The 16,279-nt window shown below is 35.5% G+C and overlaps 1 protein-coding gene across 2 annotated transcripts in view; it reads left to right on the top strand.

Annotated features, from left to right (window-relative positions):
• The first annotated feature begins 4,955 nt into the window (after positions 1-4,955).
• Positions 4,956-16,279, top strand: part of LOC110019950 (protein FAM192A) — a 63,002-nt gene continuing 51,678 nt past the window's right edge. For both annotated transcript variants that reach the window (XM_020717853.1, XM_020717852.1), the window contains exons 1-2: positions 4,956-5,090; positions 5,194-5,268. In XM_020717853.1, the coding sequence (XP_020573512.1) occupies positions 5,031-5,090; positions 5,194-5,268 (135 nt within the window). In that variant the 5' untranslated portion in view covers positions 4,956-5,030. The remainder of the gene's footprint in view (positions 5,091-5,193; positions 5,269-16,279) is intronic.

Raw genomic sequence — 16,279 nt, 5'->3', positions numbered from 1 at the left:
CCTTATATTAAATAGGGGAACTTGTCGGCCAATACATTGGTTTCGCAGACCAAACGGATGTCATAACTTTCTTTAGTTTATTTGATCGAGCCTCACTCTCAATTCTTGCGTTCATCCTTCGGGATAGATACATGATTTGAGATAAAGCGCTCTTTCATCTAAACTATGAAAATTATGGGATCAGTTTGACTTCATCTTTTTCAAAACTAAATTTTTTAAAACGTCCTTCCGAAGCGGGCAACGGGATTTCAATTCCGATGACCGACAGCTTCTTACGGGCAAACCCCACACCAAAAATAGTGCCGACAAAGTGTCAGTTGGGTGTAGAGGCTATATTGAAATGTTGTCATCATAACAATTAGTTGTGTAGGCTAGAGTGTGAAGCTACAATAGTAACTAGCTACATAGGTTATGGTGGGACACTGCAAGAGCATCAATTGATCACATTAGTCATAGTGGAAGGCTGAAATAATAGTAATTAGTCATGTAAGTTGTAGTGGGTAGTCGCAACAACAATTGGTCACATAGGTTGTGATGGGTCATTGTGAGAGCGTTAATTGGTAGAAAAATGTTGCACTATAAGTAGGTGTGTCAATTCAGGTACGCAAACCTGGTTTTTGTTCAACCCAAAACAGACACGATCCAAAATAAGTTCAAGCCAAACTTGAACAAGACCTGAATATTATACGGGTTGAAAATCTCAACCTAAACCCAACTTAACCTATACACAGATAACTCGAACCTGACATGTTAACATTGTTAATGTAAGGATAACAATTATTTTTAGGTAAAAAATGAGTCAAAATCATGTCAATTTTGAGTAACTTCGGACAATTTTGAATAGGTCGGTCAAATTCAAGTAAATTTTAGGTTTGAGGGTCAGTTTTTGGTTGGAGAGTCGGCCCGAACCTAACCTGCAAATGAAGCCTGTAAATAATCTTGGCCAAAAAGTTATTCGGGTTAACCAAAATCAAGATTTTTGAGTCAAGTTAAAGTTGATTTGGCGCATTAGGCCAAATTTTTTACATCCCTAATTAGAATGTTGTCATGACAACAATTAGCCAAATATGTTGTAGTTGGAAGCTATAGTTGTAACTGGTCAAATAGGTTGCAGTGGGCTGTCATAAGATCGTTATTATCGACGAAGGATATAGTGGAAGGTTGTAATACAATTGTTAGCCATGTAGAATGCGGTGAGTAACTACGTTATTAACAGTCATATAGGTCGTACTGAGTTGTTGCACAAGTGTCAGTTGACAACATAAGTTGCAATGGAAGGTAGTAATGACAGTGGTTGGCCACATAAGATGCATCATGCATCAACAATAACATTATATGGTCTCACAATAATGGTAGTCGGGCCTACAATGGTTGGTAACCGTGACCTTTTTTCCCGGGTTTAATATTTCACCCGAGACATCGCTTGTTAGTTAGCGACGTAAAGTGGAGACTTCAAGAGTTCGAAGAAAATCATTGTATATTTAGCATGATAATTGTAGGTAATTTTCATCATGAGTTATCTTCAATGCAGTGTTCTTCATTATTCCGTATTTGAGATACTTTGTAATACCTATTTTTTGTGCATTATTATATTATATTTAGGGTATATTCTTACACAATATTCGGGATGAGTCATTACAATATATTCATGTTTCGTTATTACACGGAATTTAAGGTGTGTTGTTACATTGTATCCAAGGTGGATCATCACACAGGTACGTTATTATGTCGTATTTAAGGCACACTATCACACAATATTCATGGCACTTCATCACACTATATTAAGTGTACATCATTACATAGTATTCAGAATATTGTTACAATGTATTGTAGGTACATTGTTACACTATATTCATAGTGTGCTATTATATTGTATTTAAGGTGCATCATTATACTATATTTTGAGTTTATTGTTACACTGTATTCATGGTCCTCCATCACACCATATTTATGATACATCGTTACACCATATTCAGGGTGCGTAGCTACACTTTATTAAGGGTATTTTGTTACAACATATTCAGGGTGTGTTGTTACATCACATTCAAGATGTGTCGTTACATTGTATTCAAGGTGTGTCATTAGACTATTTAGGGTACATTATTACACCATATTCAGTGTGTGTCACTGCATTATATTTAGGTTTCATCGTTACATCACATTTAGGGTGCGTCACTACACCATATTGAGGGTGTATCATTGTACCATAGTCAGAGTGAATTGCTACACTATATTCAACGTCCACCGTTGCAACATATTCATGGTGCATCACTACACCATATTTGGGATATGTTGTTACATTGTATTCAAAGTGCGTCTTTACATTGTATTCAAAATATATTATTGTAGCATATTCAAGACGCATCATTACACCACATTGTGTGTTATTGCTCTGCAGGGTTATTTTGTTATTCCACATGATACATTATTACTCTACAATGTGCATCATTACTTTGTATGGGGGCATCTTTACTCTACAAAGTTCATGTTCAACAATGAAAGGGAGTTGATGGGTGGTTGGTGGCGATTTATGGTAACTGGTGAGTGACGATCGGTGACTATGAGGGCTAGAAGTTATCACTGTATCTTCTATACATAAGATATATGAAATTTGACTCATTCTCCTCCTTCATCACACCCTCTCCCAAGTAAAGAGAGGGTCTATACTTACAAGCCTCAAAGGAGGAAAAAATATTACATCAGTAGTTGGAAGTTATATAGTTGTAACTGGTCAAATAGAATGCAGTGGGCTGCCATAAGATCGTTAATTATCGACGAAGGATATAGTGGAAGATTGTAATACAATAGTTAGCCATGTAGAATGTGGTGAGTAACTACATTATTAATAGTCATATAGGCCGTAGTGAGTCGTTGCAAAAGTGTCAGTTGACAACATAAGTTGCAATGGAAGGTAGTAATGACAGTGGTTGGCCACATAAGATGCATCATGCATCAACAATAACATTATATGGTCTCACAATAATGGTAGTCGGGCCTACAATGGTTGGTAACCGTGACCTTTTTTCCCGGGTTTAATATTTTAATATTTCACCCGAGACATCGCTTGTTAGTTAGCGACGTAAGGTGGAGACTTCAAGAGTTCGAAGAAAGTCATTGTATATTTAACATGATAATTGTAGGTAATTTTCATCACGAGTTATTGTTTTATCTTCAATGCAGTGTTCTTCATAACTTCGTATTTAACATACTTTGTAATACCTATTTTTTGTGCATTATTATATTATATTTAGGGTATATTCTTACACAATATTCGGGATGAGTCATTATAATATATTCATGGTTCGTTATTACACGAATTTAAGGTGTGTTGTTACATTGTATCCAAGGTGGATCATCACACAAGTACGTTATTATGTCGTATTTAAGGCAGACTATCACACAATATTCATGGCACTTCATCACACTATATTTAGTGTACATCATTACATAGTATTCAGAATATTATTACAATGTATTGTAGGTACATTGTTACACTATATTCATAGTGTGTTATTATATTGTATTTAAGGTGCATCATTATACTATATTTTGAGTTTATTGTTACACTGTATTTATGGTCCTCCATCACACCATATTTATGATACATCGTTGCACCATATTCAGGGTGCGTAGCCACACTTTATTAAGGGTATTTTGTTACAACATATTCAGGGTGCGTTGTTACATCACATTCAAGATGTGTCGTTACATTGTATTCAAGGTGTGTCATTAGACTGTATTTATGGTACATTATTACACCATATTGAGTGTGTGTCACTACATTATATTTAGGTTTCATCGTTACATCATATTCAGGGTGTGTCACTACACCATATTGAGGGTGTATCATTGTACCATAGTCAGAGTGAATTGCTACACTATATTCAACGTCCACCGTTGCAACATATTCATGGTGCATCACTACACCATATTTGGGATATGTTGTTACATTGTATTCAAAGTGCGTCTTTACATTGTATTCAAAATATATTATTGTAGCATATTCAAGACACGTCATTACACCACATTGTGTGGTATTGCTCTGTAGGGTATTTTGTTATTCCACATGATACATTGTTACTCTACAATGTGCATCATTACTTTGTATGGGGACATCTTTACTCTACAAAGTTCATGTTTAACAATGAAAGGGAGTTGATGGGTTGTTGGTGGTGATTTATGGTAGCCGGTGAGTGACGATCGGTGACTATGAGGGCTAGAAGTTATCACCGTATCTTCTATACATAAGATATATGAAATTTGACTCATTCTCCTCCTTCATCACACCCTCTCCCAAGTAAAGAGAGGGTCTATACTTACAAGCCTCAAAGGAGGAAAAAATATTACATTATTACTACGCAAGTAGCGTAACGTGCACAACCAATGAAATCACTCCACGACACTCCAAACGACAGGAAAAAAAAAACGGCGCGGTAACACGGGGAATATTCCCCCCATGTTATTCATGTGTTTATCCCCCCATGTTATTCATGTGTTATTGTGTGTTATTCATGTATTACCGATGTGTTATTGTGTTATTATAACATCAAGAATATTCTCAGGACACAATAACATATGAATAACACACAATAACGTCAGAATAACACAAGAGAATATTCCTTAGAGAGAAAAAAAGGCGCGGTAACACGGGGAAATATTCCCCCAATGTTATTCATTTGTTATTGTGTGTTATTCATGTGTTATTGATGTGTTATTCTATTATTATAATATCAGAAATATTCACAGAACATAATAATACATGAATAACACACAATAATATATGAAGAATACGGTGAGAATATTCCCCGTGTTGCAGTGCCCTTTTTTCTCTATTCTGTGCGATGTCGTTGTGTGATTTCATTAGCTACGCACGTCACTCTACGTGCATAATACTGATGTAATATTTTTACTTACCTTTTACTATATAGTGATTTGATGAAGGGGCCAACATAGATTCCAATTGATCATATAAGATTTTTCGATGATTTAATGGCCTCAACGACCTGATAATTAGCGACATAGCGGGCGACATGGAAGAAGAGCTCCAAAGGAAGTCCATCAAGCTCGTGAACTTCGTCTCTGAGGAGCAGGTCTCATAGTAAAACTCTGATATGTAACCCTAACCCATGTGCTCGTTCGATGCATTTCGCGAATCTATTCTCTTACACCCACATTTCTCTCTCTCGCTTATAGTTGGATGAAAGCAGAAAGATTCGAGGTGAGCGTGTTGAAGACGGCACCGCGCAGAGAGACCGGCCATTGTATGAGGTATCATTACACATTGCTCAAAGGTCTTGCTTTGACTTCCACTAAGATTTTCTTGGTTTGATTTTAAAACAACCTGCGTTGAATTTAGTTGATCCACGGTTGATATTGGAAATTTGAACAACCCACGTTGTTTGTACTTGATTCTAAATTTTATTGCTCGTTATATTACTGGAAGAATGACATTGCTCAAACTATACTCTTCCTCGTTGGTCTTCTGCTCGAGCTTTTTGAGGCTGTTGGTTCTGTGTTATAAAATCGTCAAAATAATAGTATCTCTCAAACATTGCGTTCTGTTCATCTTATCGTAATTAAAAATGTTAGTATGCGGAAGACTGTAACTGTTGTTCCAATGCTATTTTAGAGGACATCAACTCGTTATCTTTAGAAGGAAGAAGCTCCTTTGAAAACCAGGTTGTTGCAGTTTATAATTCATATCAATGATTTAACATGAAAGCAATCATGCTATCATCCATAATTATATTGGTTATACATGGACTCGGTAGTAGACTGAAAGTATAATAACAGCAAATGCTGGAGCAGGGTGCTCGTCCATAATCATAAACCAATCAAATAGATTGAAGAATGTTAATCAGAAGCTAGTAGCTCCTAAGATATGCAGTTTGGTCTAAGAAATAAGCATGTTTCAATGAATGATAGACCTTTATATTTTTGAAAAACTCCATCTTCACAAATGTCAGGCCCCATTTTTATTAGAGGTGAATAATCCAATCAGACAAATTTTCTGCTAACACCCATGCTGGCTTTATTAATCAAGATTGAGTTAGTAAAAAATTAGTATGCTTAGATTGCCACAAATTATAACTACACTTTCACAATCAACTAAGTGGATTTATCGCAGTCATTAATACGGAAGCAGCTATAATTTAAAGTATCAAGATAGACCATAGAGCTTTATGTGTATCAAAAGTTTTTAAAAATTTATAGAAATATGCGTCTCACATCTTTAATTTACATAATGATTATATTTCTTTTATCACACAGTTAAAAACATATATCAAACTCTAATACAGGACATTATTCGGATCACACGATCATGGCTCTATTTGTTCACCTTTCATACCAAAAAAATAGTCAAAATAACATTCAATGCATTAAAAGCTCAATGATAGAAGTAATTATAATACTAGTTTCAAAATTTAAAAGCATAAGTATTATTAATCATACACATGACTGTTCTAGTGCATAAAATTTAAAGCAAGAGCAACTTTTATGATCACTTGAGTAAATTATAATTACAAGAAGAAAAATATCCATTCGCAAAATAAAATGCATAATTTGAATGACAAACATTTAATGACTATAGCAGTCAACTGTTGATATAAAATTACTTGCTTCTATTTTTCACCTTTTTAATATATTTCTATAGGCATAGAAGTGTCATACGGCGTCCATAGATTTTGGTGCATTCATAACACTAGATCATCACCTAGCCCATTGCCTATTCATTTAACAACGACCCTTCACTTCAATGTTGGTCCATAATGTAACAATGTTTAGAAGAGAAAGATCTTAAGGCTTACTTCATTAGGTCATTTGCCTCTCCTACATAGGTCATCATTATCACATGCCTTTCTCACATAACATGATTTATTATTACTTTTTCTTTTTGACATCACCACAAGTCTTTTAAAACAATTAACATTATTATGCACCTATATCAATTCATATATTTTAACTTGCGTCAAGGTAAAAATATGACATTTAATATATTAGATCTGGTTATTTTATCATGTATCATAAAATATTATAAGATTTAAGTATCACTAAAATTTTAATGATGACCAACCATCTAAAATCCTCAATGTTGAGTACATAGCGACAACAATGTTGATTTTAGATAAAAAAAAATTATCTTCAACTTAGAGCAGAATGTGGGGGAATGATGACCAACCATCTAAAATCCTATGATTTTGTCTTCCATATTTGTTGCGGACACTGTCTACCCTATTAAAATAGAAAGTCAACCCAATTTAATTAATAGTTCTTTATCAATAACCATGAGTTAAGCTAGTCTAAGGAGATCTTGTAGACTGAGGCAAATGTTTGAGCTTTGTGTTTTATAAGTATACTTGGAACACTGTAATTGCCAGGTCCCAGATCCCAGATGTGAAAAGTGGAGGGTTGTATTAGGTAGTCAACAACCAATGTAAAATTTGTTGAAAAATCATGACATGAATCATTTTGATCATTATTTAAATGCTCGGGCGTCCCCTGGAAGTGACACACCGTATGCCTCGAGTACAGTGACAAGTGTGGAAGGGCTGCTTCACCAGTGCCCGGGCGTAATGTCAAATAGGCAAGGGTTTCCACATTACGGAAGGATGCGGGTAAAGAAGTTAGTCAATGAAACTAATATTATGATAAGATATTATAATATATGTACTCTCACATGTAACTTAATAAAATTAGTTGATATTATGGTTTATAGATAGATTATTATCTTTTTTATTCAAGAAACTAAATGGGTTGGAGAAAAAACTAAGAAAATTGACAACTTAGGTTTTAAACTTTGGTATTCAGGTATGAGTCATCATAGAAATGGTGTATATGTAATTATAGATAAGAGTTTAAATAATAATGTCATAAAAATTAATAGAATTGGAGATAGAATTATAACTCTTAATATTGTTGTTGATACTTAGAATTTTAATATTATAAGTAGTTATGCTCTTCAAGTTGGTTTAAATACAAGTTCTAAAGAATGATTTAGAAGAATTAATACAAATGATACCTCTTGAAGAAAAAAATTTATTGGAGGAGATTTAAATGGACTTGTCGGTAGAGTGATATAAGGTTTTAGAAATATTCATGGTGGCTACAATTTTGGAGTGATTAATGAAGAAGGTAGAGCCATATTAGATTTTGCTTTAGCATTTAATTTTGCTATTGCTAATACTTTATTCAAGAAAAGAAGTGAGCATATTATTACTAATTGATTATTTTTTATGAGAAAAAAAGATATTTGAGAATGTAAAGTTTGTAAGGTCATTCCAAGTGAGAATTTATGTACATAACATCAATTATTAATTGTGAATTTTAAGATAAAGAATTGTAATACAAATAATACTAAGAATCATTATCATATAATTAGATGGGGGTACGTAAAAAACACAAATCAAATTATTTTTTATGAGTAAATTTTAAGATTTCAAGACTTGAGATATCCACTAAGAAGCAAATTCTATGGAATAATGTTATAAAAAACTGTTAAATAAGTGACAAAAGATGAACTTGAAGAATAAAAAAGAAATGTTTCTACAAATAAAAATAGTTGGTGGTGAAATAATAATGCGCAACAAAAGAAAAATATAAGAAATTATGTTATAAAAATTAATTTAAATGTAAAAGCTTAGAGAGCTGGGAAAAATATAAAGTGGTCTGCAGGGAATCTAAGAGAATAATCTGTGACGCTAAAAATTCTGCTTTTAATAATTTTTATAATAAATTATATGCTAAAGAGATTGAAAAATATATGTGATATATACAAAGATAAAAGAAAAGTAAATATTTAACTCAAGTAATGTGTATGAAAGATGAAAATAAAAAAATCGCCTTTCTTAGAACAATATATTTAATATTGGTGGACAAGTTATTTTGATGAACTTCACATTAGGTAAAAAAGAAGTTGAAGAGGCTTTAAAAAAATCAAGGGTGCAAAATCTGTAGGGCTTGATGATATCTTAATTGAAGTGCGGAAATATTTCAGAGATTTGGTAGTTTTTTAGCTTACTAAACTCTTTAATATTATTTTAAAAACAAAAAAAGATGCTTGAAGAGTGGGGGAAGAGTATTTTTGTCCCCATTTTTAAGAATAAAGAGGATGCACTAGAGTGTGGAAATTATAGAGGAATTAAGTTGATGTGTCATACTTTAAAATTATGGGAGAAGGTAATCAAATATAGGTTAAGACGCATTATAAATATTTCTCATAATCAATTTGGATATTTGGATTTATGTCGGGCAGGTCTAGTATGGAAGCTATACATTTATTGAGAAGTTTGATGGAGAAGTACAGAGAGAATAAGAAGAATCTACATTTGATTTTTATTGTAGATATCCTTTGGAGAGTTCTAGAGAAGAAAGAGAAGAAAGGCGTTGATAAGGCGTTGATATGACTTATATTCAATTAATTAAAGATATGTATACTAGAGTTGTTTCTTGTGTTCGAACAGAAAGAGGTTTGATCAATATTTTCTTATTTTAGTTGAATTACATCAAGGTTCGGCTTTAAGCCCAAATCTTTTTGCTTTAGTTGTAGATGCTCTTACTGAACATTTACAGGAAGATGTACCTTAGTGTAAGCTTTTCGCTGATGACGAGCTTAGGAAAAAATTGAATTATGGAGTTCTACATTGGAGGCTAAAGGTCTTCGTTTGAGTAGAACTAAAGCTGAATACATGAAATGTAATTTTCGTAGTATTAGCTCTAGTGACAGTGTTGTAACTATGGGTGATCGAATCATTAAAAGATGTGAGCGCTTTAGATATTTCGGGTCTATTGTTCAGAGTGAGGGTGATATAGATGGTGGTGTTTTTAGAATTCAAGTTGGTTGGTTGAAGTGGAGGAATGCTTCGGGCCTATTGTGTGATAGAAAAGTACCGCTCAGACTGAAAGGAAAATTTTATAAGATGGTGGTGAGATCTGCAATGCTCTATGGAACAAAATATTGACCTTTAAAAAAAACATAAAGCTAAGATAAGTGTTGCCGAGATGATAATGCTTAGGTGGATGAGTGACTTTACACTTAGAGAAAAATTGCGATATGAATATATTCGTGATAGGGTTGGTATAGCTCCAGCGGTTGACAAAATTAGAGAGAGTCGTCTTAGATTGTTTGGTCACGTTAAATGTTGACCATCTGATGATCCGGTTGGCAGAGTGTATGTTTTAGATTTGGCTTACGTTAAGAGAATCATGGGTAGACCTAGAAAGACTTGAGCATATTGTATAAAAAATGATCTTAATTTATTAGAATTAAATGAAAATATGACACTCAATAGGACTCAATGGAGAAAAAGATTCATGTAGCCGACCCAATTTAGTGGGATAAATGCTTGTTGTTGTTGTTGTTTTTAAGTCATTAACCCATTGGATAACTTTTGGACTTTGACAAAGATTGTAATTTAATGATGCTATTTTGTACAGGACCACTTGATCAGAGAGTTTCAACTATAACTAGTATTTTTATGGCATGCTTTTGCAGTAAAATCATAAAATCAGAAGACACGAGTCACATCTTTGTTATGTGAGATAGTTGAGAGTGATTATAGAGTTATGTTTGGCATGATATTGATTTTTTATTAGCTGGGTTTAATATTAAATTTATCACCCTTACTAAATTATTACTTATTATAGAGGGTGGATGAAGTGTTGTTATTTGCTTTAAGTAGCAGGTTTTATTCAACTATTTTTTAATTTTACAAATTTATTAATTTTTTTATATTTTATTGGGTTTTTTAGCATGAAATATTTATAGCACGATTTTAAACATTTTGACGATAATATCCTTTTTGGTTGGGATTTATTATCAATATGGCTATCTGATACGCCTCGACACCAAAATCAGCGAACAAACTATACGAAACGACAACAAATAGGTGAAATAAAAACAAACAAAGGCTGCTTTTACAACAATCAAAGGAATACAAGCAAAGTACATGGTTGATCTACTTTCGAGAGGTAGATTGACTCTCAACACCTGAGACGTTGCTAGGAACTCCGAAAAAGAAAAGAAAGCAGCAACCACGCAGAAAACATGCATAAAGAAAGCAAACTCTCTAACGAAATCCCCTCCCGACATTTTAAAAACTTTTCTTCCTATTTTCTCTCTAAACTCCCTTAATTTCTCATCGTTGCATAGGTGATTATGGCCCTAGTGGACCCCACTTTTCTCTTTTCTTCTTATGCGGCTCCCCCCGTTCGTCCTGCTCCTTCTCGCCAAGATTAGCCCATCTGTGGGCCGATTACATTGCCTTTAGCTGGTCTAGGGAGGACCGGTTTCTATATATGCATAACATTACTCCTCTTCCAAAAAGACTCGTCCTCAAAGTGGAAGGATGGAAATTGCTCGCGGATCATCTCGTAAGGCTCTCATGTTGCTTCATAGCTTGGTAGCCCTTCTATTTGACAAGTGCCTTCTTTGCTCCCTCTACTTCTCGCTGCGCTCCCTCGTTCTATAATGGCTCCAAAATCACCTACAATTTTTTTGTCAGCATCGATGATAGTGTAGGTCAGGGTTTATGATCTCCAATTGCACGTCTCAGCTGGACACATGGAAGACCTGGTGTAGTGCGGATGATGGTGGTAACCTCAAACGATAAACCACTTCTCTGATTCTTGTCATCACCTCATATGGTCCATAGTATCGTGGTGAAAGTTTATTGCTCATTCTGGCCTATGTCTTCTGACATATGTGCCCATAGCCGACGCATATGCGCCGACTTCTCTGCTCGAGCAACACCCAAGTGAGCGCTTTATCGTCCACAACACGGTGTATAGGCGCTAGGCGCTTTGTCCGCTGCTCACCAAATTAGTCTCCACTCATAACAATCTCTCACTTGGAGACTGTTTGTATTGAGCACCAGTCTTCTATACCTGCACCTCCATCTGAATCACCTTCATAGTCACGTGCTGTGGTCACGTACCGTGGCGTGGCTCACCTCCAGTCTCAACCTTCATGAAACCAAACTGAAGCCAAACATAGCTTTAGTTTCTCAACAGTCACCACCTTTGTCAACATATCTGCAAGATTCTCAGCTATATATATCTTTTCCAGAAATAACTCCTCACATTTCAGAAGAAATTGAATGAAGTGATAACTCAGCTGGATGTGCTCCATTTTGGCCTGAAAAAAAAAAACGTTCTTAGCCAGATGAATCACACTCATACTGTCATTGTAAAGCTTTCTAATTCTATTTTTCTCTCCCAATTCTGCCATGAAATTTTGTAGCCAAATCATCTTATTAACTTAGTTGGATGTGTTCCATTTTGACCTGAAAAAAAAACGTTCTTAGCCAGATGAATCACACTCATACTGTCATTGTAAAGCTTTCTAATTCTCTTTTTCTCTCCCAATTCTGCCATGAAATTTTGTAGCCAAATCATCTTATTGCTAGCATTAGTGATAACAACATATTTAGCTTCTGTAGTTGAAAGTGCAACATTCTTTTGCAACCTGGAAACTCAACTCACCGCTGTGTTCCCCAATATGAAGATATATCCCATTGTACTTATCTTATTGTCTACATCTCCTGTTAGTTCTGATCTATAAATCCCTGTAGGCTGATCCCTGCACCTCTATAGCAAAGTGCCCTGTTCCCCTCTCATTGTCCAATTTTGCCATGAAACTTTGTAGCCAAATCATCTCATTGCTAGCATAGATGATAACAACATATTCGGTCTCCGTAGTTGAAATTACAACAATCTTCTCTAACCTGGAAACCCAACTCATCGCTGTGTTCCCTAATATGAACATATATCTCGTTGTACTTCTCCTATTGTCCACATCTCCTACCGTTTCTGAATCTACAAAACCTTGTAGACTGATCCCCGCACTTCCATAGCAAAGCGCCATGTACCCCTCAAATACCTTAGAAGCCACTTTACCGCCTCCCAATGATGTATGCTTGGATTGCCCATGTACCCACTGACCACCTCCACTGCATATGCAATATTTGGTCTGATATAAATCATCGCATACATCAAACTTCCAATTGCTGAAGCATACAAATTTCTCTCCATTTGTGCTCGCTCTGCTTCAGAGTTAGGTGGTAGCTTCTTAGATAGTTTGAAGTGACTACTTAAGGGAGTGCTAACTGGTTTCACCTCACTCATTTTGAACATCTGCAAGATCTTCTTAACATACTTAACCTGATATAACTTTAGTGTTTCTGCATTATTGTCCCTTCTAATTCTCATCCCTAAGATTTTTCTGGTTGGACCTAAATCCTTCATCTCGAACTCACTTGATAACTGTTTCTTCAAGACTTTGATTTTCTTCATATCTGTCTCTGCAATCAACATGTCATCCACATACAAAATAAACAAAATATAATAATTACTAAAGTGTTTGATGAAACAATTGTGGTCTGTCTGACATTTCATGTACTCATTGTCTGACATGAACCTGTCAAACCTCCCGTACCACTGTCTCGTGGCCTACTTCAAGCCATAGAGGCTCTTCTTCAATCTGCCGACCAAATCTTCTTTGTCTGAAACCTCACAACCTTGTGGTTGCATCATGTATAACTCCTCATCTAGACCTCCATGTAAGAAAGCTGTTTTTACATGCATCTATTTCAGATGTAGATATTTTTCTGCTACCAGACTCAGCACAATCTTGACAATCGTCATCTTCACCACTCGGGAGAACTTCTCCGTGTAATCCTCTCTTTCATTCAGCTGTAAACCCTTCACAACAATTGCTTCCTTGTAGCGCTTGCTACCATCTGACTCCTCTTTTAATATGTAGACCCATTTGTTTGTGCAATATTTTTTTGTCATTTGGTAGTACCGTCAAATCCCAAGTCTGATTTAACTCCAAAGATTGCATTTCTTCATCCATGGTAAGCTTCTACTCCCTTGAATCTTCAACTTGAGTGACATCTTCAAAGTATTATGGTTTACCACTATCAGTTAACAATAAATAGTGTAAAGGAGAACACCTGTGTACTGGTCGTGCAACTATGTTGGATATTCTGACTTCTGTAGCAGGCGACTGAGAAACTTCCAGTGCCCAGTGCTCCTTCTGGTTGAGGTTGAGCACTTGTTCTTTCTTCATCTTCCTGATCATTTATTATCATCTATCTTCACATATCTGATTCTTTAAAAGTATATCCTAAGTTCTGACCCTGTACTTGTACATCTCCATTTCGTTAAAAGTGACGTCCCTGCTTCTGATAAATTTTTGATTCTGATGATTCCATAAATTATTTCCAAACTCATTTGAGCCAGATCCAATGAAAGTGCATTCGACAGATTTAGAGTTAAGCTTACTCCTGGACCTTGCATCAACATGCACATATGCAGACACCCAAATACTCTTAAATAAGATCGACATATATTTTTGTCACTCCAGACTTCTCAGGTAAGCCTTACTCCAAAGGTGCTGATGGACTACGGTTGATCAGGTAAACTGCATTTTTTTTTGCCCCAGCCCAAAACTGTATTAGCAAGCTTGCATGCAACCTCATGCTCTTAGTATGCTCTGTGATTTTTCTGTTCATGCGCTCTGCTATACTATTCTTTCGCGATGTCCGTGAGATTGTGAACTCATGCCCAACCTCCTCTATATCACAAAAATTCTAGAATTTCTGATCACGTTATTAACCCCATTATTTGATCTGAGACACTTTAGCTTCAAGCCTGTCTCATTTTCTACCATAGCCTTCCACTTAAAGATTTCAAATATATCGAATTTCTGCTTTAAGAAATAAATCCTTACATTTCTTGTGTGATCATAAATGAACGAGACAAAATAGTGGGAACCTCCAATAGACTGAACTGGAGTAGGATCCCATACAACAATATGCACTAACTCCAGTCTCTTTGATTTCATCACTAACTCACTCTTGAAGAAAGAAACTTTATTCTGCTTGTCATAAATACAATTTTCACAGAAATCCATATCAACTGATTTCAGACCCTGAAACGTATTTTTTGAAGTAGAGACTTCATATCTTTCTCGCTCATATGACCAAGACTACGGTTCCACAAACTTGCATCCACCTTGGTTCGAACAACATCAATGAAACCAGCTATTTCATTGATCAGATAAATAGTGGCTTCAATATTGCCCCGAGTCATCACTATTGTCCCCTGCTCACCTTCCACGAATCACCTATGAAAGTAGTCACGAGTCTTGACTTTGCCAGCTGAATCACAGAGATAAGATTTCTCTTCAAACTAGGAACATGTCTGACTACAATAAGCTTCCAGACAATTCCATTCCGCAACTTGATATCAACTTCACATTTTCTAACTATACTGCATACCTTGTTATCTCCCAAATAAAATTTTCCTAGATCATTATGAGTGTAGTTTTTAAATACCTCTTTATTGGGGCAAACATGAAAGATGCACTTGAATCCACTATCCAGGATTCATTACTGACTAAGGATAATATCAGTGAGTCACTTTGGATTTCACCAATGGAGATGTTAGTAGAGTAACTACTTTCTTGTCCTCCACTACCGACATTTCTTTGAGCTTTGCAGTCCTTCTTGAAATGCCCATTCTTATTGCAGTTCCAACATTCTCCGCTGCTTGACTTGGGCTTTTCTTTCTTGGACTTGGATCTGCCTCAACCTGCATTCCTGCCAAGATTACTTCCTTTGTTATCAACATTCAACGCAAAACCTGAAGATTCACGATTTGTTGCTTTTCTGCGAATTTCTTCATTCAACATCGACCCACGATATCATTGAAGTTCAACTTCAAAGTTCCTGAAGAATTATTCATCGTCGTTACCAAACAATCACAACTTTCCGACAATGAAGATAATATCACCGGTGCTTTGACCTCATCATCAAACTTGATCCCGACAGAACACAACTAACCCGTCACGGTGTTGAAGTTATTGAGATGCTCTGTCACATACTGAATTGAAATGTCGCCGGAGCGTTGGTGAGACCAAACAACATTACTACAAACTCATATTGTCCTTCATGTGTCCTGAATGCTGTCTTATGCACATTTGCTAGATTCATCCTTATCTGGTCATACCCTGACTTTAAGATCAATTTTTGAGAAAATGATTGCCCCATAAAGCTCATTTAGTAACTCATCAATCACACAAATAGGCATGTCTTACACCGTTTCCTTTTTGAAAGGCCAGTAGTCTATGTAGAACCTTCAACTACCATCTTTTTTCTTTACCAACAGGATGAGACTGGAATAAACACTCACATTAGGCCTAATAATCCCAACCTCTAGCATTTCTCGAACCAGCTTCTCTTTGGTATTACTCTGATGGGAGGAACACACTCTTTAG

Source organism: Phalaenopsis equestris, unplaced genomic scaffold (assembly GCF_001263595.1).
Source record: "Phalaenopsis equestris unplaced genomic scaffold, ASM126359v1 Scaffold000088, whole genome shotgun sequence".
Classification (NCBI taxonomy): domain Eukaryota; kingdom Viridiplantae; phylum Streptophyta; class Magnoliopsida; order Asparagales; family Orchidaceae; genus Phalaenopsis; species Phalaenopsis equestris.
Note: the sequence above shows the minus strand (reverse complement) of the source record. Positions and strands in the feature narration are given on the sequence as shown.